Source organism: Podarcis bocagei (genome assembly GCF_964188305.1).
Source record: "Podarcis bocagei genome assembly, chromosome: 18".
Lineage (NCBI taxonomy): Eukaryota > Metazoa > Chordata > Lepidosauria > Squamata > Lacertidae > Podarcis > Podarcis bocagei.
Genome location: NC_138144.1, coordinates 4,293,202 through 4,319,366, shown reverse-complemented (window position 1 = coordinate 4,319,366; position 26,165 = coordinate 4,293,202). Strand labels below are relative to the sequence as shown.

The 26,165-nt window shown below is 52.1% G+C and overlaps 3 protein-coding genes and 1 long non-coding RNA gene across 6 annotated transcripts in view; 2 read left to right on the top strand and 2 right to left on the bottom strand.

Annotated features, from left to right (window-relative positions):
- ELL (elongation factor for RNA polymerase II) overlaps positions 1–3,603 on the bottom strand; it is a 54,506-nt gene extending 50,903 nt beyond the window's left edge. Inside the window, exon 1 of one of the 2 annotated variants that reach the window (XM_081177773.1) lies at positions 3,432–3,603. In XM_081177773.1, the coding sequence (XP_081033899.1) occupies positions 3,432–3,563 (132 nt within the window). In that variant the 5' untranslated portion in view covers positions 3,564–3,603. The remainder of the gene's footprint in view (positions 1–3,431) is intronic. The other variant, XM_081177774.1, reaches the window with a different exon arrangement.
- A 1,539-nt stretch (positions 3,604–5,142) lies between these two features.
- Positions 5,143–7,581, top strand: MRPL34 (mitochondrial ribosomal protein L34). Its single transcript, XM_081177490.1, has 2 exons — positions 5,143–5,281; positions 7,020–7,581. The coding sequence occupies exons 1-2, from the start codon at positions 5,259–5,261 to the stop codon at positions 7,312–7,314; spliced, it is 318 nt and encodes a 105-aa protein (XP_081033616.1). The 5' UTR covers positions 5,143–5,258; the 3' UTR covers positions 7,315–7,581.
- A 4,569-nt stretch (positions 7,582–12,150) lies between these two features.
- On the top strand, positions 12,151–25,087 carry DDA1 (DET1 and DDB1 associated 1). Of its 2 annotated transcripts, none has more exons than XM_081178153.1 (5): positions 12,151–12,225; positions 15,829–15,909; positions 20,398–20,449; positions 22,010–22,071; positions 23,839–25,087. In XM_081178153.1, the coding sequence occupies exons 1-5, from the start codon at positions 12,223–12,225 to the stop codon at positions 23,947–23,949; spliced, it is 309 nt and encodes a 102-aa protein (XP_081034279.1). In that variant the 5' UTR covers positions 12,151–12,222; the 3' UTR covers positions 23,950–25,087. The 2 variants fall into 2 exon arrangements, with proteins under 2 accessions (XP_081034279.1, XP_081034278.1); XM_081178152.1 differs by lacking the exon at positions 12,151–12,225 and adding an exon at positions 14,565–14,823.
- LOC308577774 lies at positions 24,035–25,522 on the bottom strand. Its single transcript, XR_014003673.1, has 2 exons — positions 25,025–25,522; positions 24,035–24,990 (listed from the first exon to the last, which is right to left on the bottom strand). It is a non-coding gene; the product is annotated as an uncharacterized lncRNA (long non-coding RNA).
- Between the last annotated feature and the right edge of the window lie 643 nt (positions 25,523–26,165).

Below are 26,165 nucleotides of genomic sequence, written 5' to 3'. Positions count from 1 at the left end.
GGGGTTCTCTATTTAAAAAGGGGGTGCTCCCCATATTAATGAGGGGGGGTGGCCTTTTCCTCCCCCGTCCATTATAATGACACGAGGAGAGAGAGAGTGGGGGGGACTCTATTTAAAAAGGGGGGTTCTCTATTTAAAAAGGGGGTGCTCCCCATATTAATGAGGGGGGTGGCCTTTTCCTCCCCCGTCCATTATAATGACAGGAGAAGAGGGAGTATGTGTGGTGGTGGGGGACTCTATTTAAATAGGGGGGTCCTCTATTTAAAAAGGGGGTGCTCCCCATATTAATGAGGGGGGTGGCCTTTTCCTCCCCTGTCTATTATAATGACACGAGGGAGAGAGAGTGTGGGGGGGACTCTATTTAAAAAGGGGGGTTCTCTTTTTAAAAAGGGGGTGCTCCCCACATTAGTGAGGGGGGTGGCCTTTTCCTCCCCCATCCATTATAATGACAAGAGGAGAGGGAGTGTGTGTGGTGGTGGGGGACTCTATTTAAAAAGGGGGGTTCTCTATTTAAAAAGGGGGTGCTCCCCATATTAATGAGGGGGGGTGGCCTTTTCCTCCCCCGTCCATTATAATGACAGGAGGAGAGAGAGAGTGTGGGGGGGACTCTATTTAAAAAGGGGGTTCTCTATTTAAAAAGGGGGTGCTCCCCACATTAATGAGGGGGGTGGCCTTTTCCTCCCCCATCCATTATAATGACAAGAGGAGAGGGAGTGTGTGTGGTGGTGGGGGACTCTATTTAAAAAGGGGGGTTCTCTATTTAAAAAGGGGGTGCTCCCCATATTAATGAGGGGGGGTGGCCTTTTCCTCCCCCGTCCATTATAATGACACGAGGAGAGAGAGAGTGGGGGGGACTCTATTTAAAAAGGGGGGTTCTCTATTTAAAAAGGGGGTGCTCCCCATATTAATGAGGGGGGGTGGCCTTTTCCTCCCCCGTCCATTATAATGACAGGAGGAGAGAGAGAGTGTGGGGGGGACTCTATTTAAAAAGGGGGTTCTCTATTTAAAAAGGGGGTGCTCCCCATATTAATGAGGGGGGTGGCCTTTTCCTCCCCCGTCCATTATAATGACACGAGGAGAGAGAGAGTGTGGGGGGGACTCTATTTAAAAAGGGGGTTCTCTATTTAAAAAGGGGGTGCTGCCCATATTAATGAGGAGGGGGTGGCCTTTTCCTCCCCCATCCATTATAATGACAAGAGGAGAGGGAGTGTGTGTGGTGGTGGGGGACTCTATTTAAAAAGGGGGGTTCTCTATTTAAAAAGGGGGTGCTCCCCATATTAATGAGGGGGGGTGGCCTTTTCCTCCCCCGTCCATTATAATGACACGAGGAGAGAGAGAGTGGGGGGGACTCTATTTAAAAAGGGGGGTTCTCTATTTAAAAAGGGGGTGCTCCCCATATTAATGAGGGGGGGTGGCCTTTTCCTCCCCCGTCCATTATAATGACAGGAGGAGAGAGAGAGTGTGGGGGGGGACTCTATTTAAAAAGGGGGTTCTCTATTTAAAAAGGGGGTGCTCCCCATATTAATGAGGGGGGTGGCCTTTTCCTCCCCCGTCCATTATAATGACACGAGGAGAGAGAGAGTGTGGGGGGGGACTCTATTTAAAAAGGGGGTCCTCTATTTAAAAAGGGGGTGCTCCCCACATTAATGAGGGGGGTGGCCTTTTCCTCCCCCGTCCATTATAATGACAGGAGAAGAGGGAGTATGTGTGGTGGTGGGGGACTCTATTTAAATAGGGGGGTCCTCTATTTAAAAAGGGGGTGCTCCCCATATTAATGAGGGGGGTGGCCTTTTCCTCCCCTGTCTATTATAATGACACGAGGAGAGGGAGAGGGAGTGTGGTGGTGGGGGACTCTATTTAAATAGGGGGGTCCTCTATTTAAAAAGGGGGTGCTCCCCACATTAATGAGGGGGGGTGGCCTTTTCCTCCCCCGTCCATTATAATGACAGGAGGAGAGAGAATGTGGGGGGACTCTATTTAAAAAGGGGGTCCTCTATTTAAAAAGGGGGTGCTCCCCATATTAATGAGGGGGGTGGCCTTTTCCTCCCCCGCCCATTATAATGACACGAGGAGAGGGAATGTGTGCGGTGGGGGGGACTCTATTTAAAAGGGGGGTCCTCTATTTAAAAAGGGGGTGCTCCCCACATTAATGAGGGGGGTGGCCTTTTCCTCCCCTGTCTATTATAATGACACGAGGAGAGGGAGAGAGAGTGTGGGGGGACTCTATTTAAAAGGGGGGTCCTCTGTTTAAAAAGGGGGTGCTCCCCACATTAATGAGGGGGGTGGCCTTTTCCTCCCCCGTCCATTATAATGACACGAGGAGAGGGAGTGTGTGTGGTGGGGGGGACTCTATTTAAATAGGGGGGTCCTCTATTTAAAAAGGGGGTGCTCCCCATATTAATGAGGGGGGGTGGCCTTTTCCTCCCCTGTCTATTATAATGACACGAGGAGAGGGAGAGAGAGTGTGGTGGTGGGGACTCTATTTAAAAAGGGGGTCCTCTATTTAAAAAGGGGGGTACTCTATTTAAAAAGGGGGTGCTCCCCACATTAATGAGGGGGGTGGCCTTTTCCTCCCCCGTCCATTATAATGACACGAGGAGAGGGAGAGAGAGTGTGGTGGTGGGGACTCTATTTAAAAAGGGGGTCCTCTATTTAAAAAGGGGGTACTCTATTTAAAAAGGGGGTGCTCCCCATATTAATGAGGGGGGTGGCCTTTTCCTCCCCCGTCCATTATAATGACACGAGGAGAGGGACAGTGTGTGGTGGGGGGGACTCTATTTAAAAGGGGGGGTCATCTGTTTTTTAAAAAAGGGGGTGCTCCCCATATTAATGAGGGGGGTGGCCTTTTCCTCCCCCGTCTATTATAATGACACGAGGAGAGGGAGTGTGTGGTGGTGGGGGGACTCTATTTAAAAAGGGGGGTTCTCTATTTAAAAAGGGGGTGCTCCCCACATTAATGAGGGGGGTGGCCTTTTCCTCCCCCGTCCAGCATAATGACACGAGGAGAGAGAGAGTGTGGGGGGACTCTATTTAAAAAGGGGGTCCTCTATTTAAAAAGGGGGGTCCTCTATTTAAAAAGGGGGGTCCTCTATTTAAAAAGGGGGTCCTCTTTTTTAAAAGGGGGTGCTCCCCACATTAATGAGGGGGGTGGCCTTTTCCTCCCCCGTCCATTATAATGACACGAGGAGAGAGAGAGTGGGGGGGACTCTATTTAAAAAGGGGGTCCTCTATTTAAAAAGGGGGTGCTCCCCACATTAGTGAGGGGGGCGGCCTTTTCCTCCCCCGTCCATCATAATGACACGAGGAGAGGGTATGTGTGTGGTGGTGGGGGGGTCCCCCCCAAGGCCTATATATATATATAGGGGGGTCGTGCCTCCCCTCCCCCCCCCACAGAAGCCCCGCCCCTTCCCCTCCCCCCCGCGACCACCCACCTTGCGCCCCTGGTAGGCCTCGAAGGCGCGCAGGGCCGAGTCGGTGAGCTTGACGTGGAAGACGGAGACGCGGGTGCCGCGGCCGAGCCGCCCGCACGACAGCGCGTAGCCCCCCTCCGCCAGCGCCGCCATCTTGGGAACCTCCGCCGAGGGAGGAGGAGGAGGCGGCGGAGGCGGAGGCGCCCGGCCACGCCCCCTCATGCCTAGATTATGCGGCGCCGCGTGCCACGCCTTCCACGCCCTCCGCCTGACCCTGGCGCGGAGAACCTCCGGCGCTCGCTCCGCCCCCCGTGGCGTCATCGCGCAGCCGCGAAGCACGCCGGGAAACGTAGTCCCCACCAGTTCTCCCCCCTCTCTCTATCCCACGCTGGGTTAAACTAAGGGAGGGGAGGGCATGCTGTCTTCTACAACATAATAATAATAATAATAAGTAATGATGATCACGATAAAATTAATAATAATAATAATAATAATAATAATAATAATAATAATAATAATAATAATAATAATAATAGAATAATTAATAATTGTAATTTTTAATAAGGTTATGTATTTGTTTATAATGTTTATAATGTTTATAATGTTGTGAAAACCAATAAAAAATGGGGGGGGAATGATAAATAATATTTAATACTAAATTATATTTAATATTTGATGAATTATTGTATTTTAATATCTTGATGGAAGCCGCCCAGAGTGGCTGGGGAAACCCAGCCAGATGGGCGGAGTATAAATAATAATAAACCAGTAGAATCCATTAATTCCAAAGGGCCTCCCCCCCTAAGGCTAACGTTGGATGCAGATTTGATTAACAAGTTAATTTAGCATAAACAGCTATATTCATTATAGGGCGTACATTTTGTCGTAGAGCATCATGCTGTGTAATTTATCGTTCTTTTTATATACGGTATATATTAAGCGTGTGGAAATTAACTGACTTACGTTGGCTGTGCCCAGTGATTTTCAATGGGTCTACTCTGTTTATGTACTTGGATGCAACAACTGACCCCAATTTATATTTCATGTGGTTATAAACTCTTATTTGCATGTTGTGCAACTCTTTTATTTATTTATTTTTATATATTTCAGTCTATATTGATGAATCACACGGTTGTACTTATGCGTTTAGTGGCATTTATACGCCTTAACAAAGTTTTATACAGTATAGAAATCTAATTCCTCGGGAAGAGGTAGAGAAAGACTACATGTACGGCAGCTCGAGAGGGCCAAAAAGACTCTTTTCGGTAGGCTATGGCGCGCAGTGCGCAAGCGCCTTGCCGCAAAGCACGCTGGGAAGTGTTGTTTTCACTCTGGATAACCGCGTCGCTATCACTTTTTTCCAAGTAATTACATAAATCATGTTTTCCATAGCAGCCTGCTATGTGTATCTCTCGAAATAAAGAATAACAATAAAATAAATAAATAAATAAATAAATAAATAAGGCGCGCAAAGCATGCTGGGTAATTCTCTCTCCCCGCCTCTTTGTTGCTAGGCGCGTCACAGGCCAAACTCATAATACTGTAACTGAGGGGGCGGAGCAATTCAAATGACGCCTACGTGTTGCGTCACGAGGGGGCGGGGCCAAGGTGTTTTTCCTTCTTCCCGACCTCTCCGACGTCAGCGAGAAGGCCGCCCTCTATTGGTCGAAGCCGAGAAGCGCGCCTCCGCCGCAAAAAAAAAAAACGTACGCTACCCGGGATGCAAAGCGTCGGACGCGCACCGCCTCTTCCGGTCGAATCTTTCGATTTTGATTGGTGCGACGTCACGGGCCAAAGGTGCGCTTCCGTTTCCGGAGACAGAGGACGGGGCGAGGGACGAGGATAAACATGGTCAGCTTGGCAGGAGGCAGGTAAGGGCTCGGCCGGAGCAGCAGCAGAGAGAGGGGGAGGCCTGAATTGTGCTGGGAGCCTCTGAGCATGCACAGAGTGATTGAAGCTTCTGAGCATGCGCAGAACTGCCCCTGGGGGTTGAAGCCCCTGAGCATAGAATCATAGAATCCTAGAGTTGGAAGAGACCACAAGGGCCATCGAGTCCAACCCCCTGCCAAGCAGGAAACACCATCAGAGCACTCCTGACATATGGCTGTCAAGCCTCTGCTTAAAGACCTCCAAAGGAGGAGACTCCACCACACTCCTTGGCAGCAAATTCCACTGTCAAACAGCTCTTACTGTCAGGAAGTTCTTCCTAATGTTTAGGGGGAATCTTCTTTCTTGTAGTTTGGATCCATTGCTCCGTGTCCGCTTCTCTGGAGCAGCAGAAAACAACCTTTCTCCCTCCTCTATGTGACATCCTTTTATATATTTGAACATGGCTATCATATCACCCCTTCACCTCCTCTTCTCCAGGCTAAACATGCCCAGCTCCCTTAGCCGTTCCTCATAAGGCATCGTTTCCAGGCCTTTGACCATTTTGGTTGCCCTCCTCTGGACACGTTCCAGTTTGTCAGTGTCCTTCTTGAACTGTGGTGCCCAGAACTGGACACAGTACTCCAGGTGAGGTCTGACCAGAGCAGAATACAGTGGCACTATTACTTCCCTTGATCTAGATGCTATACTCCTATTGATGCAGCCCAGAATTGCATTGGCTTTTTTAGCTGCCGCGTCACACTGTTGGCTCATGTCAAGTCTGTGGTCAACCAAGACTCCTAGATCCTTTTCACATGTACTGCTCTCAAGCCAGGTGTCACTCTTGTAACTTGGAAGCCACGGGTTCGAGTCCTACCCTCCAGAGCAGGAGAAAAAAAGTTGGCTCAGTGTTGGCTCACTGTTGGCTCAGCATGCACAGAGTGCACCTTATCTATTAAAGCCATGTGGCAAGACGTGGTGTTCCTTGTGCAGGGCCTTTTCCTTCCACTTCCAGAGTGCGAATATGCCCCAGAGCATACGCAGAATACCTGTGAACATGATGGTAATAATAATAATAATTTTTTACTTATACCTCGCCCTCCCCAGCCAAGACCAGGTTCAGGGCGGCTAACAACCCATAATAAAAGCAAGTTGATTAAAATACAATTTTAAAAAGATTAAAGGACAACATTAAAACATTAAGGTGCAGGCTCTTCACAGGACGAGAAAGGAAAAAGAAAGAGGGGGAGGGAATCAAACTGATTCTAAGCCAAAGGCCAGGTGGAACAACTCTGTCTTACAGGCAAGTGTTTCCTTCCCCCTGCAGACAGTGTATTTTCTGAGCATGTACAGAGTGCATTTGTTGCCTGGAGAGGAGAGGCCATTTTCTGAGACCTAAACGTCCTCATCAAAACTTATACAGTAGTACCTCTGCGAACGGGATCCGCAACACGAACAGAACACAACCCTTGTATGCACGGGTCGCGATTTTCCGCTTCTGCGCATGCGCGTGACATCATTTTGAGCGCATGTGCAAGCAGCAAAACCTGGAAGTAACCCTTTCCGGTACTTCCAGGTCGTCGCGAGACGCAAAATGAAAAGATTTAACTGAAGCAAACGTAAGTGTGTGCTTATAAAAATATAAAACTCAACACACACAAAACCAGGACTGTCTGTCGTAATGAAACCTGAACAAATGAAGCAAAAAGTTCTCTTTTCTTTCTCCCCCCACTCCACCCCCAGATCCCTCCTCCTCATGCAGAGGATTTCGGCTGCTGTGCTTTACCGGCGTGGGATCAGTTCCCTTTTCTCCATGCCGCTGTCTCCAGAGCCAGCAGCTGCCTGCCGGAGTTTCCCTCAGCTGGTGACGCCATGGGGCTGCCAACAGATCCGGACGAAAGCCCGCGGCAATGAGTACCAACCCTCAAACCTCAAGAGGAAACACAAGCACGGCTGGATCAAGCGCATCCGCACTCGCAGCGGCATCGAGGTGATCCTCCGACGGATGTTGAAAGGCAGGAAGTCTCTGACCCATTAAAAAAACACCCCCTGCGTCAAAAGCTTCAAACCGGTTCATTTTGCTATAATGCGCTAAAGAGTCTTGCGCACCACAAACTGGAACAGAAGGTCTTCCATTTCTGCAATGTCTGTGTGGGTCCTTCCTTGGATTGGAAGCCAATGATTTTTCTATGGGGATTTGTCAGCTGAATCGAAACCGAAAACTTTCGTAGGTGTCATTGCCGTTCAGGAATCGAGATTTATTTCCCGCCTTTCTGCAAAGCAAATAAATTGTTGTTGTTGTTTAGTTGTGTCTGACTCTTCGTGACCCCCTGGACCAGAGAGAGAGAGAGAGAGAGAGAGAGAGAGAGAGAGAGAGAGAGAGAGAGTAGATTCCTTTCCTGAGGGAGGAGAGGAAATAATAAGTCTATAAGGTTGGCGGGGGGCATTAAAATGCCCGGCAGCCCCCACCCCGAGAGGCATAAACACATATCCCAAAGTGATTTTTGCTGCTGCCCCATCTCTGCGTTTTCTCCATCAGTTGCAAAAAAGCGTGGCACAGCTTTGAGTGTGTTGTTGTTGAGTCGTTTAGTCGTGTCCGCCTCTTCGTGACCCCCTGGACCAGAGCACGCCAGGCACTCCTGTCTTCCACTGCCTCCCGCAGTTTGGTCAGACTCATGTTTGCAGCTTCGAAAACCCTGTCCCACCATCTCGTCCTCCGTCGTCCCCTTCTCCTTGTGCCCTCCATCTTTCCCAACATCAGGGTCTTTTCCAGGGAGTCTTCTCTTCTCATGAGGTGGCCAAAGTCTTGGAGCCTCAGCTTCAGGATCTGTCCTTACCGTGAGCACTCAGGGCTGATTTCCTTCAGAATGGAGAGGTTTGATCTTCTTGCAGTCCATGGGACTCTCAAGAGTCTCCTCCAGCACCAGAATTCAAAAGCATCCATTCTTCGGCCATCAGCCTTCTTTATGGTCCAGCTCTCACTTCCATACATCACTACAGTGGTACCTCGGGTTAAGAACTTAATTCGTTCTGGAGGTCCGTTCTTAACCTGAAACTGTTCTTAACCTGAAGCACCACTTTAGCTAATGGGGGCCTCCTGCTGCTGCCGCGCTGCCGGAGCACGATTTCTGTTCTCATCCTGAAGCAAAGTTCTTAACCTGAAGCACTATTTCTGGGTTAGCGGAGTCTGTGTGAGAGCCAGTGTGGTGTGGTGGTTAAGAGCGGTAGTCACGTAATCTGGTGAACCGGGTTCGCTTCCCCGCTCCTCCACCTGCAGCTGCTGGGTGACCTTGGGCCAGTCACACTTCTCTGAAGTCTCTCAGCCCCACTCACCTCACAGTGTTTGTTGTGGGGGAGGAAGGGAAAGGAGATTGTTAGCCGCTTTGAGACTCCTGAAGGGGAGTGAAAGGCGGGATATCAAATCCAAACTCTTCTTCTTCTTCTGTAACTTGAAGCATATGTAACCTGAAGTGTATGTAACCCGAGGTACCACTGTACTGGGAAAACCGGCAAGCCACTCCAGTATCGCTGCCAAGAAAACTCCATGGACACAGACAACAGGCATATAGGAACATAGGAAGGTGATTTATGCAAAAACCCTCCAGCCCCACAGCATTGCGCCTCCATGCCTGGATAGAATCCCCAGCGCCTTCCAGATTCTTGCCTAGGCAGCTATTTCTGCAGGCAGGAACCCGTCAGGTGCAGCTGCCTCCTCCAGCCCCGCCCAGATCCCTGCTTAGGCAGCCGCTTCTGCAGGCAGGAACCCGTCAGGTGCAGCTGCCTCCTCCAGCCCCGCCCAGATCCCTGCTTAGGCAGCCGCTTCTGCAGGCAGAAACCCGTCAGGTGCAGCTGCCTCCTCCAGCCCCGCCCAGATCCCTGCTTAGGCAGCCGCTTCTGCAGGCAGGAACCCGTCAGGTGCAGCTGCCTCCTCCAGCCCCGCCCAGATCCCTGCTTAGGCAGCCGCTTCTGCAGGCAGGAACCCGTCAGGTGCAGCTGCCTCCTCCAGCCCCGCCCAGATCCCTGCTTAGGCAGCCGCTTCTGCAGGCAGAAACCCGTCAGGTGCAGCTGCCTCCTCCAGCTCCACCCAGATTCCTGCTTAGGCAGCCGCTTCTGCAGGCAGAAACCCGTCAGGTGCAGCTGCCTCCTCCAGCCCCGCCCAGATCCCTGCTTAGGCAGCCGCTTCTGCAGGCAGGAACCCGTCAGGTGCAGCTGCTTCCTCCAGCCCCGCCCAGATCCCTGCTTAGGCAGCCGCTTCTGCAGGCAGGAACCCGTCAGGTGCAGCTGCCTCCTCCAGCCCCGCCCAGATCCCTGCTTAGGCAGCCGCTTCTGCAGGCAGGAACCCGTCAGGTGCAGCTGCCTCCTCCAGCCCCGCCCAGATCCCTGCTTAGGCAGCCGCTTCTGCAGGCAGGAACCCGTCAGGTGCAGCTGCCTCCTCCAGCCCCGCCCAGATTCCTGCTTAGGCAGCCGCTTCTGCAGGCAGAAACCCGTCAGGTGCAGCTGCCTCCTCCAGCCCCGCCCAGATCCCTGCTTAGGCAGCCGCTTCTGCAGGCAGAAACCCGTCAGGTGCAGCTGCCTCCTCCAGCCCCGCCCAGATCCCTGCTTAGGCAGCCCTTCTGCAGGCAGGAACCCGTCAGGTGAAGCTGCCTCCTCCAGCCCCGCCCAGATTCCTACTTAGGCAGCCGCTTCTGCAGGCAGGAACCCGTCAGGTGCAGCTGCTTCCTCCAGCCCCGCCCAGATCCCTGCTTAGGCAGCCGCTTCTGCAGGCAGGAACCCGTCAGGTGCAGCTGCCTCCTCCAGCCCCGCCCAGATCCCTGCTTAGGCAGCCCTTCTGCAGGCAGAAACCCGTCAGGTGCAGCTGCCTCCTCCAGCCCCGCCCAGATCCCTGCTTAGGCAGCCGCTTCTGCAGGCAGGAACCCGTCAGGTGCAGCTGCCTCCTCCAGCCCCGCCCAGATTCCTACTTAGGCAGCCGCTTCTGCAGGCAGAAACCCGTCAGGTGCAGCTGCTTCCTCCAGCCCCGCCCAAATTCCTACTTAGGCAGCCGCTTCTGCAGGCAGGAACCCGTCAGGTGCAGCTGCCTCCTCCAGCCCCGCCCAGATCCCTGCTTAGGCAGCCGCTTCTGCAGGCAGGAACCCGTCAGGTGCAGCTGCCTCCTCCAGCCCCGCCCAGATCCCTGCTTAGGCAGCTGCTTCTGCAGGCAGGAACCCGTCAGGTGCAGCTGCCTCCTCCAGCCCCGCCCAGATCCCTACTTAGGCAGCCACTTCTGCAGGCAGAAACCCGTCAGGTGCAGCTGCCTCCTCCAGCCCCGCCCAGATTCCTACTTAGGCAGCCGCTTTTGCAGGCAGAAACCCGTCAGGTGCAGCTGCCTCCTCCAGCCCCGCCCAGATCCCTGCTTAGGCAGCCGCTTCTGCAGGCAGGAACCCGTCAGGTGCAGCTGCTTCCTCCAGCCCCGCCCAGATCCCTGCTTAGGCAGCCGCTTCTGCAGGCAGAAACCCGTCAGGTGCAGCTGCCTCCTCCAGCCCCGCCCAGATCCCTGCTTAGGCAGCCGCTTCTGCAGGCAGAAACCCGTCAGGTGCAGCTGCCTCCTCCAGCCCTGCCCAGATTCCTACTTAGGCAGCCACTTCTGCAGGCAGAAACCCATCAGGTGCAGGTGCCTCCTCCAGCCCCGCCCAGATCCCTGCTTAGGCAGCCGCTTCTGCAGGCAGAAACCCGTCAGGTGCAGCTGCCTCCTCCAGCCCCGCCCAGATCCCTGCTTAGGCAGCCCTTCTGCAGGCAGAAACCCATCAGGTGCAGCTGCCTCCTCCAGCCCCGCCCAGATCCCTGCTTAGGCAGCCGCTTCTGCAGGCAGAAACCCGTCAGGTGCAGCTGCTTCCTCCAGCCCCGCCCAGATCCCTGCTTAGGCAGCCGCTTCTGCAGGCAGGAACCCGTCAGGTGCAGCTGCTTCCTCCAGCCCCGCCCAGATTCCTACTTAGGCAGCCGCTTCTGCAGGCAGGAACCCGTCAGGTGCAGCTGCCTCCTCCAGCCCCGCCCAGATCCCTACTTAGGCAGCCGCTTCTGCAGGCAGAAACCCGTCAGGTGCAGCTGCGTCCTCCAGCCCCGCCCAGATTCCTACTTAGGCAGCCGCTTCTGCAGGCAGGAACCCGTCAGGTGCAGCTGCCTCCTCCAGCCCCGCCCAGATTCCTACTTAGGCAGCCCTTCTGCAGGCAGGAACCCGTCAGGTGCAGCTGCCTCTTCCAGCCCCGCCCAGATCCCTACTTAGGCAGCCGCTTCTGCAGGCAGAAACCCATCAGGTGCAGCTGCCTCCTCCAGCCCCGCCCAGATTCCTACTTAGGCAGCCGCTTCTGCAGGCAGAAACCCGTCAGGTGCAGCTGCCTCCTCCAGCCCCGCCCAGATCCCTGCTTAGCAGGCAGAAACACGTCAGGTGCAGCTGCCTCCTCCAGCCCCGCCCAGATCCCTGCTTAGGCAGCCCTTCTGCAGGCAGAAACCCGTCAGGTGCAGCTGCCTCCTCCAGCCCTGCCCAGATCCCTGCTTAGGCAGCCCTTCTGCAGGCAGAAACCCGTCAGGTGCAGCTGCCTCCACCAGCCGACTCCCGCCCTTTGCTCTTGCGGCCGCGGCCCCTTTAAAAAACCCAGGCCTCTTGGAGAAACTCCATTTCCCGGCATGCCCTCCCGGAAGCCCCGCCCACCCACATCCGGCCTTCCCTCCCTCTGACTCGCCTTCCCTTTTCCGCGGCGGCGGCGAGAGCGAAAGGAGGGTGGAGAAGGGGCGTGGCCCTCGGAGCGGCAGCCGCGCGGGCCAATGGCGACGCCGCTTCCGCCTGGGGGCAGCCAATGGGCGCCGTCGGAGGGCGTGGCCTCGCTGTGGGAGGGGGGGGCCCGGGGAGGCGGCGGCGGCGGCGGCCGGAGGGGGGGGGGCGAGAAGTTGCTGAGGAGGCGCCTGGAGGGGGAAGATGGTAGGTGGGCGGCCGCCCGCCCCGCGCAGGCCCCTCCCCCGGGGGAAGGAGCCCCCCCAACGGGTGGGGGGGCCTCCTTGGGGGGCGGGGCGGAGGGTGGGGGGCTCATTGAGGGGGGGAGGGGAGCCTCAATAAGGTGGGGGGGTCCCATTGGGGCAGGGGGCTCTGGAAAGAGGCCTGGGGGGTGATTATTATTGGGGGGGCTGTGCATTGGCTTGCAAGGGGGGGGGAGGCCTGGGTCTCTTTTGGGGGAGGATGTGCTTTTGGGGGGCAGCACTGAGGCTGGGGGGGTCCAGTGAGGCTGGGGGGGTCCTGTGCTCTGGCTTGCAAGGGGGGAGGCCTGGGTCTCTTTTTGGGGGGCGAGGATGTGCTTTTAGGGGGCAGCACTGAGGCTGGGGGGGGTCCAGTGAGGCTGGGGGGGTCCTGTGCTCTGGCTTGCAAGGGGGGGGAGGCCTGGGTCTCTTTTTGGGGAGGATGTGCTTTTAGGGGGCAGCACTGAGGCTGGGGGGGTCCAGTGAGGCTGGGGGGGTCCTGTGCTCTGGCTTGCAAGGGGGGGAGGCCTGGGTCTCTGTTTTTTTTTGGGGGGGAGGATGTGCTTTTAAGGGGCAGCACTGAGGATGGAGGGGTCCAGTGGGGTTAGGGTGCTGTGCATTACTAACTGGTGGGGCTAAGCGGGGGGGGTGTCTCATCTGTGGGGCAGGGAGGCTGGGGGGGGTCCTGTGCACAGGCTTCCAAGGTGGGGCAAGGGGCTCTGGAAAGGGGCCTGGGGGTGGTGATTATTATTGGGGGGGGCTGTGCATTGGCTTGCAAGGGGGGGAGGCCTGGGTCTCTTTTTTGGGGGGGAGGATGTGCTTTTAGGGGCAGCACTGAGGATGGGGGGGTCCAGTGGGGTTAGGGTGCTGTGCATTACTAACTGGTGGGGCTAAGCGGGGGGGGTGTCTCATCTGTGGGGCAGGGAGGCTGGGGGGGTCCTGTGCTCAGGCTTGTTTTGGGGGGGAGGGTGTGCTTTTAGGAGGCAGCACTAAGGATGGGGGGGTCCAGTGAGGGTGGGGGGGTGAGTCCTGTGCACAGGCTTCCAAGGTGGGGCAGGGGGCTCTGGAAAGGGGCTGGGGGTGGTGATTATTATTGGGGGGGCTGTGCATAGGCTTGCAAGGGGGGGAGGCCTGGGTCTCTTTTGGGGGGGGGAGTATGTACTTTTAGGGGGCAGCACTGAGGATGGGGGGGTCCAGTGGGGTTAGGGTGCTGTGCATTACTAACTGGTGGGGCTAAGCGGGGGGGGGTGTCTCATCTGTCGGGCAGGGAGGCTTTGGGGGTCCTGTGCATTGGCTTGCAAGGGGGGGAGGCCTGGGTCTCTGTTTTTTGGGGGGGAGGGTGTGCTTTTAGGAGGCAGCGCTGAGGCTGGGGGGTCCAGTGAGGCTGGGGGGGGGGAGTAGTCCTGTGCACAGGCTTCCAAGGTGGGGCAGGGGGCTCTGGAAAGGGGCCTGGGGGTGGTGATTATTATTGGGGGGGCTGTGCATTGGCTTGCAAGGGGGGGAGGCCTGGGTCTCTTTTTGGGGGGGGAGGATGTACTTTTAGGGGGCAGCACTGAGGCTGGGGCGGTCCAGTGGGGTTAGGGTGCTGTGCATTACTAACTGGTGGGGCTAAGCGGGGGGGGGGTGTCTCCTCTGTGGGGCAGGGAGGCTGGGGGGGTCCTGTGCTCAGGCTTGCAAGGGGGGGAGGCCTGGGTCTCTGTTTGGGGGGGGGAGGGTGTGCTTTTAGGAGGCAGCAGTGAGGCTGGGGGGGGGTCCAGTGGGGTTAGGGTGCTGTGCATTACTAACTGGTGGGGCTAAGCGGGGGGGGTGTCTCATTTGTGGGGCAGGGAGGCAGACTGGGGTCTGGGGTGCTTTCAGGTCAGCGGCAGAGGGGGGAGCCTGATGAGGAAAAAGAGGGGGCCATGGGGGTGGTCCTTTTTTCTGCTTCTTTCCCCCCCATCCCGTCCCATCCCCCTTCCATCAGGGAGGGGCTTTCTTACAACTGGCGTTGTAAGAGAAGCACCCTTGTTGGGTTGCTGTGTGAACAAAGCCGGGGTGGGGGCTAGGGGGTGTCTTAGTGAGCTTATAGGGCAGGAGGTGCAAATTTTGGGGGACAGGAAAAGCATCCGTCAGTGAGGCTGGGGTGACTTGGGAAGACCCCAGACCTGCATGTTGGGTGTCTGGAAAACGTTGCTTTTCCAAAGGTTCGGGCTTTGCTGTCGGAATGGGGGGGGGACACGGGGGTTCGGGGCGACCATTGAGCAGGTTTCCTGCTGGGGGGGGGGGTTGGCTTTGCTCAGAGAGCACGCTTTGTTGTCAGGGGGTGTCATTCCAGGCGTTTTATGCAATTCTCCCTGCTTCCTGCTCACAACAACCCTGAAAGGTAGGCTAGGTTGAGAGAGGCAGCCACTGGGTGCAAAGTCGCCGCAGTGAGCTTTGTGTTGCTGAGTGGGGATTTGAACTCAGGTCTCTGCCAGGCTGTAGCCTGACACCCCAACCGTTGTGCCACACTTTTTGTTCTTGGTCTGGATGGTTTCTGTGCAGCAAGAATATGCCTCTGGGAAAGGTTAGCGGATTCTGCATTGGGGTGAGTCCGTTGCCTGTTTCAGGGGTGCTTATAGGTTGTGGTGAGGCCTGCCTAGATCATAGAAGAAATCACAGGGTTGTAGAGTTGGAAGGGACCCTGACGATCATCATCAACCCCCTTGCAATGTAAGAATTTGCAGCTGTCCCTGACGGGAATCACACTTTGGCATTATTAGCACTGCGCTCTAACCAATTAAGCCGCCCTGAACCCAGTCTTGGCTGGGGAGGGCGGGGTATAAATAATTTATTATTATTATTATTATTATTATTATTATTATTATTATTATTATTAAGCTACGCAGTGGATTGCAGATGTGGCACTTTGAGCCTAGGGCTTTATATAAGGCATCTTCCTATTTTGACTATATTTGGAACCACGAAGACTAGTAACTTACTGTTTAGGGGCAACATATATATATAATGAGAGGGACGTGGGTGGTGCTGTGGGTTAAACCACAGAGCCTAGGACTTGCCGATCAGAAGGTCGGCGGTTCGAATCCCCGCAATGACGGGGTGAGCTCCCGTTGCTCGGTCCCTGCTCCTGCCAACCTAGCAGTTCGAAAGCACAAAAGTGCAAGTAGATAAATAGGTACCACTCTGGCGGGAAGGTAAACAGCGTTTCCGTGCGCTGCAGAAGCGGCTTAGTCATGCTAGCCACGTGACCCGGAAGCTGTACGCCGGCTCCCTCGCCCAGTAAAGCGAGATGAGCGCCGCAACCCCAGAGTCGGTCACAACTTGGACCTAACGATCAGGGGTCCCTTTACCTTTACCTATATATATAATGCTAATATGAATACGTTGCTAAAATTAACGGGGGTTTTGTAGGAGGGATCAAGTTTCTAGTCCTTAACGGCTGCGAAGGGTCAGGCAGCTTCCTGTATTTGTGGCACGCTGAATGGAGCTCCAGCAAGAGAAAAGCAAAGGGGGAGCGTCCGCCCCTAAAGATGCTTGCTGCTTAAAAGCCTGTCTGTGGTTTCACTTTCCTTTCTGTTTTGCTTCATTCCAGGCTGATTTTCTGAAAGGCTTGCCTGTCTACAATAAAAGCAATTTCAGCCGTTTCCACGCAGATTCTGTATGTAAAGCGTCGGTGAGTACCAGCTCTTGGCTTGGGATCCAACAAAGTCGCACTTGAGGTCCTTTCAGAGAGTCTTTTCGAGGGTTCATGGTCCTGGTTATTTCAGTTTTTTGGGGGGGAGGGTGAACCCAGAACTGATCTCCTACTAAGACACTCCCATTTGTGCCCGATTTCATAGAATGATAGTATTGTCAAGTGGATCTTCTAGTCCAACCCCTTGCAGTGCAGGAATCTCAACTAAATCATGCATGACAATTAATAATAATAATAAATTATTATTTATACCCCCACCCATCTGGCTGGGCTTCCCCAGCCACTCTGGGCAGCTTCCAAAAAAATATGAAAATACTGTAATACATCAAGCATTAAAAGCTTCCCTAAACAGGGCTGCCTTCAGATGTCTTCTAAAAGTCTGGTAGTTGTTGTTCTCTTTGATATCTGGTGGGAGGGTGTTCCACAGGGCGGGTGCCACCACCGAGAAGGCCCTCTGCCTGGTTCCCTGTAACTTGGCTTCTCGCAGGGAGGGAACTGCCAGAAGGCCCTCGGCGCTGGACCTCAATGTCCGGGCAGAACGATGGGGGTGGAGACCATCCAACCTTTGTTTAGAAACATCTAAGGAATTATAGAGCCCCCCATCTCTTGAGGGAGTCAGTTCCACTGGTGAACAGCTCTTACCGTCAGAAATTTCTTCCTGGTGTTTAGTCAGAATCTCCTTTCTTGTAACTTGAATCCATTGGTTTGGGTCCCAGTAGTGATGTATGGAAGTGAGAGCTGGACCATAAAGAAGGCTGATGGCCAAAGAATGGATGCTTTTGAATTCTGGTGCTGGAGGAGACTCTTGAGAGGCCCATGGACTGCAAGAAGATCCAACCTCTCCATTCTGAAGGAAATCAGCCCTGAGTGCTCACTGGAAGGACAGATCCTGAAGCTGAGGCTCCAAGCTGAGGCCACCTCCTGAGAAGAGAAGACTCCCTGGAAAAGACCCTGATGTTGGGAAAGATGGAGGGTGCAAAGAGAAGGGGACGACAGAGGACGAGATGGTGGGACAGTGTTCTCGAAGCTACCAGCATGAGTTTGACCAAACTGCGGGAGGCAGTGGAAGACAGGAGTGCCTGGCGTGCTCTGGTCCAGGGGGTCACGAAGAGTCGGACACGACTAAGTGACTAAACAACAATGCTATGTCTTAGTAATCATAGCATCCTTTACTAAGCACTCGCAGACCGATTGTTGAATTACAGTAATACCTTTTCCGGTATTAATGTCAAGCTGACAAGTCAGTAGTTGCCTGGGCTTTTGAAGAGAGACAACATTTCTCTGCAGGAACCTCCCCCATTCTCCAAGAATTCGCAAAGTTTATAGACAGAGGCTCTGAGATTGCACCCGCAAGATCCTCGAAATTTAAAGTCGCTAGGTCTTTCCTTATCACCTCTTTCCCTATTTTGGGTTGCAGCTCCCTCCTTACATCGTTTATTCTGTTATTACCAGGTTAGGCACTGTTATTACCAGGTTAGGCTTCTTTTTGTGTGAAGGCAGAGGCAAAAGAATGGATCATAAATTAATGGATTATGCGATCTGTCTGTAGGAATTGGGCAGCGGAGGGGAACGAACAAAAATAGAATATCCGTATCATAAGCAGGTTGCCTTGTTTTTTAAAAGCAGCAAGACACAAATGGCTTTCAAATCTACAGCTCTGTTCTCAGGAATTACGGGCAGAGTCTGACCTCACAGTTCACCTGTGCCTTCATGTGAGTGTGCATCGGCTTAATATTTTAAAAATGCAGAAACTTGGGTCCTATCCTATTTTCCTGCTGGAATCAGCCCTTTATTCAGAACCATGAGGACTAGTGTCTTACAGTCTTGGCGAGATCTTCTGTCTCCCAGAGCGCAGACCCGCAGCCTCTTGAGATCCGCTTGCCTGTAAGCAGCGGCGTGATTGCCCGTCGGAAAACCCTGGCGTTTTCCTGTCGGATTAGAAGGAGCGTCTACAGGAAGGTGTCTAGGAGAAACATATCCTAGCAAAATACCATATTTTTTGCTCTATAAGACTCGCCTTTTCCCTCCTAAAAAGTAAGGGGAAATGTGTGTGCGTCTTATGGAGCGAATGCAGGCTGCGCAGCTATCCCAGAAGCCAGAACAGCAAGAGGGATTGCTGCTTTCGCTGCGCAGCGATCCTTCTTGCTGTTCTGGCTTCTGAGATTGAGAATATTTTTTTTCTTGTTTTCCTCCTCCAAAAACTAGGTGTGTCTTGTGGTCTGTTGCGTCTTATAGAGCGAAAAATACGGTTCATCTTTCAAGCTGTCTGCAAGCTGCCGTTCCCTGGAGAAACAGGCCTGTGTGGTTTTTAGTGGGAAAGTGGGGTGAAATCTTTGAAAATCAGAAGCAAATTAAATAAGCCTGTTGTCAGAAAATCCGTTAATGAAACCGCAGTCTATCCTCCTTTTTAGGATTTATGAGATGTGGCTTTTGAGCTCTTCGTAGCATGCAACCCAGCTGCTGCCAGCTTTCGGGGGAGGCAGAATTATGTGATTACTGTATTTTTTGCTCTATAAGACTCACTTTTTCCCTCCTAAAAAGTAAGGGGGAATGTGTGTGCGCCTTATGGAACGAATGCAGGCTGCGCAGCTATCACAGAAGCCAGAACATCAAGAGGGATTGCTGCTTTCGCTGCGCAGTGATCCCTCTTGCTGTTCTGGCTTCTGAGATTCAGAATATTTTTTTTCTTGTTTTCCTCCTCCAAAAACTAGGTGCGTCTTGTGGTTTGCTGCATCTTATAGAGCGAAAAATACGGTAATTTGTCAGTTTTTATACCACTTTGGATAGTACCGCTGGTTATGTTATTGTTCATATCTGGTTGCTTTTGGGGTGCTTATCATATCTGACTCCATTTTTTAATTATGACAACCAACTGTTTTTATCTCTTGCCAGATTAATTTTTAACGACTTTTCACATTTTTAACAAACCCATAACAAATTTTATACAACTGTTTCCAAAAAATTGACTCCCTGCCCCCTTCTTAGATGTGTCCAGAATTACCCCTAATTGCTGCTTATAATTTCATAGCGATCTCATTTGTTACCTCCTCCTCGTACGTTAGATAACATTCCCAATATTGTTAAGTGAGGAATACTCCTCCGTTTATCGATCCGCATTAAACCATTAATGATCATTTCTGAAATTTAACCAGCTGGTATCGATTGGTAGCTTAAGATGAATTCAGAATGGTATAACGCCTGTGATATTGAAAAACTAACTTATTTGGATTGCTGACATTTTGAAACAAGTCTGTCCTGGTTTTCTTTTCCTGCTTTTTTTTGCTATCGTGCAGCGAGGCTCCTTTGGAGAAAGGAGAATGCAAACTAAAGCAATAATAGCACTGTGAGGATCGTATCCCATACTAGCCATATTCCACTCCTGGAATTAAGGAGCGTGGCTAACTTGATTTCAACAGGTCTTCCCTAACCAGAGCTTGCTTACAGCCCTGACTTTGGGATCTTTGGGCTTAGAATAATAACAATGATATTATTATTATTAGTAGTAGTAGTGTTAGTATTAATAGTATTATTTATACCCCGCCCATCTGGCTGGGTCTCCCCAACCACTCTGGGTAGCTCCCAACAGAATATTAAAAACACGATAAAAGGTCAAACATTAAAAACTTCCCTAAAAAGGGCTGCCTTCAGATGTCTTCTAAAAGTCAGATAGTTGTTTATTTCCTTGACATCTGATGGGAGGGCGTTCCACAGGGCGGGTGCCACCACCGAGAAGGCCCTCTGCCTGGCTCCCTGTAACCTCACTTATCGCAGGGAGGGAACCGCCAGAAGGCTCTCGGAGCTGGACCTCAGTGTCCAGGCTGGACGATGGGGGTGGAGACGCTCCTTCAGGTATACTGGACCGAGGCCGTTTAGGGCTTTCAAGGTCAGCCCCAACACTTTGAATTGTGCTCGGAAACGTACTGGGAGCCAATGTAGGTCTTTCAGGACCGGTGTTATGTGGTCTTGACGGCCACTCCCAGTCCCCAGTCTAGCTGCCGTATTCTAGATTAATTGTCGTTTCCGGGTCACCTTCAAAGGTAGCCCCACGTAGAGCGCTAGGCAGTAGTCCAAGCGGGAGATAACCAGAGCATGCACCACTCTGGTGAGACAGTCTGCGGGCAGATAGGGTCTCAGCCTACATACCAAATGGAGCTGGTAGACAGCCGCCCTGGACACAGAATTGACCTGTGCCTCCATGGACAGCTGTGAGTCCAAAATGACTCCCAGGCTGCACACCTCGTCCTTCAGGGGCACAGATACCCCAGGGACCTTTTATTTTTTAATCTGTTAAGCTCTTTGCAGGCAGAGGTTTGTTGGTAGTTTTGTTTTTGCCCTTGTGGGCCAGTAACTTCAAGAAGAACCAAGTTACCGGGACAATGTGGGTCATCAGCAAGATGATGGTTGAACCGCAAAGATCTCTCTCTGACGCAAAAAAAACTCATTCTCTCCTTCTTTTTCAATTTACAGAACAGAAGGCCATCAGTATACCTCCCTACGCGGGAATATCCGTCAGAACAAAGTAAGCACTGGCTTTTTCGCTCCTCCTCTTTTCTTGAGCTTTCCATTTGGGAACTATCTGTGGCCCTCCGGATCTTGCTGGGCACCCCCTTCCACCGTCGCCCTTGACCATTGGTCATGATGGCCATCAGGGTTGCTGGGAGATGGGGTCCAGGAACTCCGGCAGGGACACAGGCAGTGTAAAAGAGAACTGGGCTATGCAATTTTTGAGAAGGCGGCGAGCGCTTGCCTTGCCGCTCGATCACCTGAGATCACCTGCAGGAACGCCGCCGGTTGTTCCCCAAGCCGGTGAGGTTCATTTGGCTATAAGAAACTGAGCCTTTAGTGTCGTTGGCCCCCTATGGAACTCTCTGCCACAAGGTCCTGTGGGCAGCTTCTCAGTTAGCGCCTGCTGTAAACTTTCCATTTTTGTTAGCCTTATGCAGGCAGCAAAGTACCGTATTTTTCGCCCTATAGGGCGCACCGGCCCATAGGGCGCACCTAGTTTTGGGGGGGGATAAAGAAAAAAAAATTCCCCCCAGGCGCAGGGCTGGGGCGGGGGAAGCCCAAGCTTCCCCCAACCCCAGCCCCCAGAACAGGCTGCTATCCACAAGCCTTGGGAGCCCGGCGGGAACTCCCGCGGGCTCCCCAGGCTTGCGGATAGCTTTCTGAAACCTGGAGAGCGAGAGGGGTCGGTGCGCACCGACCCCTCTCACTCTCCAGGCTTCTGCGAAAGCCTGCATTCGCCCCATAGGATGCACACACATTTCCCCTTCATTTTTGGAGGAGGAAAAGTGCCTCCTATAGGGCGAAAAATACGGTATATCTTTCCGCAATAGTTACCTGATCTTAACTTTCTGCACTAAAGCAGTGTGTTTTATTGTCATAAGGCAGTTGTGAATAATAGCAGCATATATAAATGTCTTTATAAATAGATTTAAAAAACTGCACCCCCTTCCCCATATCTTCATCTTTGGCGATCCCTCGTAGCCGAGTAAGATTGTCTTCTATAAACACGGTTTTAACAGTGAGTCCGTAAGTGACTGTAGAGGCCAATTCTGGATCCACACATCCTTCCACGGTGGGGACAGAGGTTTCCAGGCAGGAGTTGATCCCGGTGAGGATTTGCCAAGCGTGCCTTCCTCTTAGCACCTTGCGTCCTGAGTTCGAGTGTCTTCAAAACCCATGACACCTTTGGTCAAGGCTGTTCTCCAACTGGAGCGCTCTCAGTCCAGTGTTTCCCAGTTGTCGGTGTTTATCCCACATTTTTAAAGATTTGCCTTGAGAGAGTCTTTAAGCCTATTTTGTCGTCCATCATTACGCTTACCATTTTCAAGTTCGGAATAGAGGAGTTGCTTTGGAAGACGATCATCAGGCATCCACACAACATGACCAGTCCAACGAAGTTGATGTTGAAGAATCATTGCTTCAACGCCGGTGATCTTTGCTTCTTCCAGTACGCTGGCCCTAGTTCTCTTGTCTTCCCAAGTGATGTGTAAAACTATACGGCCATTTAAAACGAAGAAATTTATTGTGATAATGTCCTTTATCTCCCCCCTTCCCCGGTTCTCTCTTCCAACAGTTATAGTAACAGAAAAGACGAACATACTTTTGCGTTACCTACATCAGCAGTGGGACAAAAAGGTACGGAACCTGCTCTGCTAGCAATTTGCGCAATCTTGTCTAATTTCAGAAGCATCTCCCGGCAAGGGAGGGAGGCCTTCAAAATTTCTTTGAGGTCCCCGGCAAGGTGGGTGGTAGGAAACGGCTACAGAGCCTCTTTTCGTACGCCGCCACCTGCCTACCCTGGCCTTACGCTCCTGGACCACATCTGTTCTGTTTGGGGCTCTTGCTAAAGCTGCCCTTCTTTCCATAAACCTTATGAGAATTTTATTCCTGTTGGTTCCGAATTGATTTCTGTATGTGGGCTGTCGTTTTCTCTGCTCTCTTTATATTACAATTCTTTTGTACGTACCGTTGTTTTAAAAGCGATTGATTATATATGTATATATATACAGTGGTACAGCGATTGAATATATATGTCGAAATAAAAAAAATCCTTCTAGTAGCACCTTAAAGATCAACTAAGTTAGTTCTTGGTATGAGCTTTTGTGTGCATGCACACTTCTTCAGATACCATGCATGCACACGAAAGCTCATACCAAGAACTAACTTAGTTGGTCTTTAAGGTGCTACTGGAAGGAATTTTATTATTTTGACTATGGCAGACCAACACGGCTACCTATCTGTAACTGAATATATGTGTGTGTGTGTGTGTGTATACACATACACACACACACACACACACACACACACACACACAGTGGTACCTCGGATGTCGAACGGAATCCGTTCCGGAAAGCCGTCCGACTTCCGAAAACGTTCGCAAACCAAGGCACGGCTTCCGATTGGCTTTAGGAAGCTCCTGCAGCCAATTGGAAGCCGCACCGGACGTTCGGGTTCCAAAGAACGTTTGCAAACTGGAACACTCACTTCCAGCTTTGCGGCATTCAGGAGCCAAAACGTTCGACTCGCAAGGCGTTCAGGATCCAAGGTACGACTGTGTATATAAACAGTTGAATTGTTACATCGCAAAGTGCTCTGGGAAGCTCTCAGTAAACAAAATCGATGATAATAATAATGAATTATGCACGTAAGCCCCAAAACATTCACACAACCCTTTGAAATTGTATCCAGCTGTGTTACACCCCGAGTAAAGGTAAAGGGACCCAGACCATTAGGTCCAGTCGTGGCCGACTCTGGGGTTGCGGCGCTCATCTCGCTTTACTGGCCGAGGGAGCCGGCGTACAGCTTCCGGTTCATGTGGCCAGCAGGACTAAGCCACTTCTGGTGAACCAGAGCAGCGCACGGAAACGCCGTTTACCTTCCCGCCAGAGTGGTACCTATTTATCTATTTGCACTCTGACGTGCTTTCGAACTGCTAGGTTGGCAGGAGCATGGACCGAGCAACGGGAGCTCACCCCGTTATGGGGATTCAAACCACCGACCTTCTGATCGGCAAGCCCTAGGCTCTGTGGTTTAACCCACAGCGCCACCCGCGTCCATGTTACACCCAAAGTAGACCCACTGAAACCAACAGACCCGAGTCTCTTGTGTCCATTCATTCTGGTGGGTCTGCCTGGAGTGTAACATTCGCCTCCCGTCAAAGCAAACAGACCCCTCCTGGTTCATTTCTTTGGGTCGACCCCTAAGGATGTTGGAGGCGTACTTTGCCAATTTAACTTGCCTCTTTGCCTCTTGTTTGTGGGGGAACCGCCTCGTTCCTTTACTTCGGGGGGGGGGGCGAAAACCTGTGTATACGAATCGCTCCGAACCCGATCAGCGATCAATCTCACCCTGGTTTCTCTTAACCTACCCTCCATCTCTCTCTCCTCTGCTTGCTCCCCTCAGAATGCAGCGAAGAAAAGAGACCCCGAACAGGTGGAAATAGAAGGGGAGAATTCAGCCCCACCCCGGAAAATCGCCCGGACGGACAGCCAGGATATGAATGAGGACACTTAAAAAACTAAAACAAACTTTTTTTTTTTTTTGCTTGTCTTCTGTGTTAAAATTTACAGGAGCTTCCTGTGTGGTTTTTTTTGTGGTGGTGGGGGGGGGGTGTCTGTTGACCATGTATGCACACCAACACACACAATTCCATGAACAGCTTGCCTTTTTTCCTCCTCCTGGTCCACCCTTCACTATGCAGTCAGTTCAGATCTGTAGCAGCCAATGTATTTATTTCTGTTTATTTGTGTGTGTGTTGGCGAAAGCAGTGGGGGCGAAAGAGGCGGGGTGTGTGTGTCGTGGGGCAGGAGAGAGAGAGAGGGGTCTCTTCTTCCATTTTTTTCTCTCCGTTATTATTTATGTGCTCTCTCTCTCTCTCTCTCTGTTGCAACAAGTGGGGAAAAGAAAATGATGTTTAAACTGTGATCGATTCCCTTTCCGTTTGGGGGGAAATGGCAAAAAAAAGAAAAGACACCCACACACACCCACACACTTTTGCGGCTAATCTCTCCCCCCCCCCCCAAAAAAAAGAAAAATATCTTTGTACTAACATGAACTGTATCCGGGCTCATGCTGAAAAAAACCCCTGACTTTTTTGTGGAATCGAGACCTTCCATCTGTACAATTACTGGTGTGTGTAAAAGAGGGGGTGTGGTTTTCCAATTCTTCCTTTGCACCTCCTAATCTAAGTGTGATCTGAGGCGAGGAGGCCGTATCCTCCCTCTCCCCTTTCATTTCGATGTTTTCGTTTTCTGGAAAAGCCTTTTTTTTTTTAATTAAAAAAAATATCGTCGACGGTCCTTCTTCGATGGATTCTCTTCACCAGACGTGTCGTGTCCTCTTTAGCTGATAACTGCTGTATTTTTATTTTTATTATTAAAAAAACACACCCATCTTTAGCTTTCTGTTCTGGGGAGTTTTGTTAGCATGTCAGCTGTAGGTTGTGAAGAGGAAAGGAAAACATTTCTGCTTCTCACCGACCCCTTTCTCCCTCCATCCCATGACCCACCCCCCGCAAATATCTCTCTCTCTCTCTCTCTCTCTCTCTCTCTCTCTCTCTCTCTCTCTCTCTCTCTCTCTCTCAGATCACTCTATGAATGGACCAGTTCTGTGCAACTGTTGCAGTAGAATAAAGAAGGATCTTTCTCACCAATTTGGCTGGGTTTATTTCGGGGTTCTGCGCCGTGAGCTGTGCCGGGTTGACTCCCGATTTAGCAGGAAACCCGTTGAGAGCCAGCGTGGTGTAGTGGTTAGGAGTGGTAGACTCGTAATCTGGGGAACCGGGTTCGCTTCCCCGCTCCTCCACATGCAGCTGCTGGGTGACCTTGGGCCAGTCACACTTCTCTGAAGTCTCTCAGCCCCACTCACCTCACAGAGTGTTTGTTGTGGGGCAGGAAGGGAAAGGAGAATGTTAGCCGCTTTGAGACTCCTTCGGGTAGTGATAAAGCGAGATATCAAATCCAAACTCCTCCTCTTCTTCTGAACTGAACAGACCTGAGTTAAGAAAAGCCGTCCTTTTCAACGGCCGCTGTATCACAGAGTTGTGAGGGACCCCCCCAAGGGCCTTGCAGTCCAACCATAAAAAGGTAAAGGGACCCCTGACCATTAGGTCCAGTCGTGGCCGACTCTGGGGTTGCGGCGCTCATCTCGCTTTATTGGCCAAGGGAGCCGGTGTACAGCTTCCGGGTATGTGGCCAGCATGACTAAGCCGCTTCTGGTGAGCCAGAGCAGCGCACGGAAACGCCGTTTACCTTCCCGCCGGAGCGGTACCTATTCATCTACTTGCACTTTGACGTGCTTTCAAACTGCTAGATTGGCAGGAGCAGGGACCGAGCAACGGGAGCTCACCCCGTCACAGGGATTTGAACCGCCGACCTTCTGATCGGCAAGTCCTAGGTTCTGTGGTTTAACCCACAGCGCCTCTCGCGTCCCTAGTCCAACCATAGCTGTCAACTATTTCCCTTTTCTTGCGAGGAATCCCATTCGGAATAAGGGAATTTCCCTGTAAAAAAGGGAAACGTTGACAGCTATGAGTCCAACCCACCTGGAGTGCAGGAACCACAGCCATGGAATCCAACCCAACAGTTCCGCTAGATGTTTAGCTGTGCAGTGGGACTTTTCCTCCCAGGCACCCCATAAATCTGCTCCAGGTTAGGGAACCCCCCCCCCCGGACTTAGATTTAGAGGTCATGCGGGAAAGAGTGGCCCGTGAGGAGTAGGGCTGGGCGATA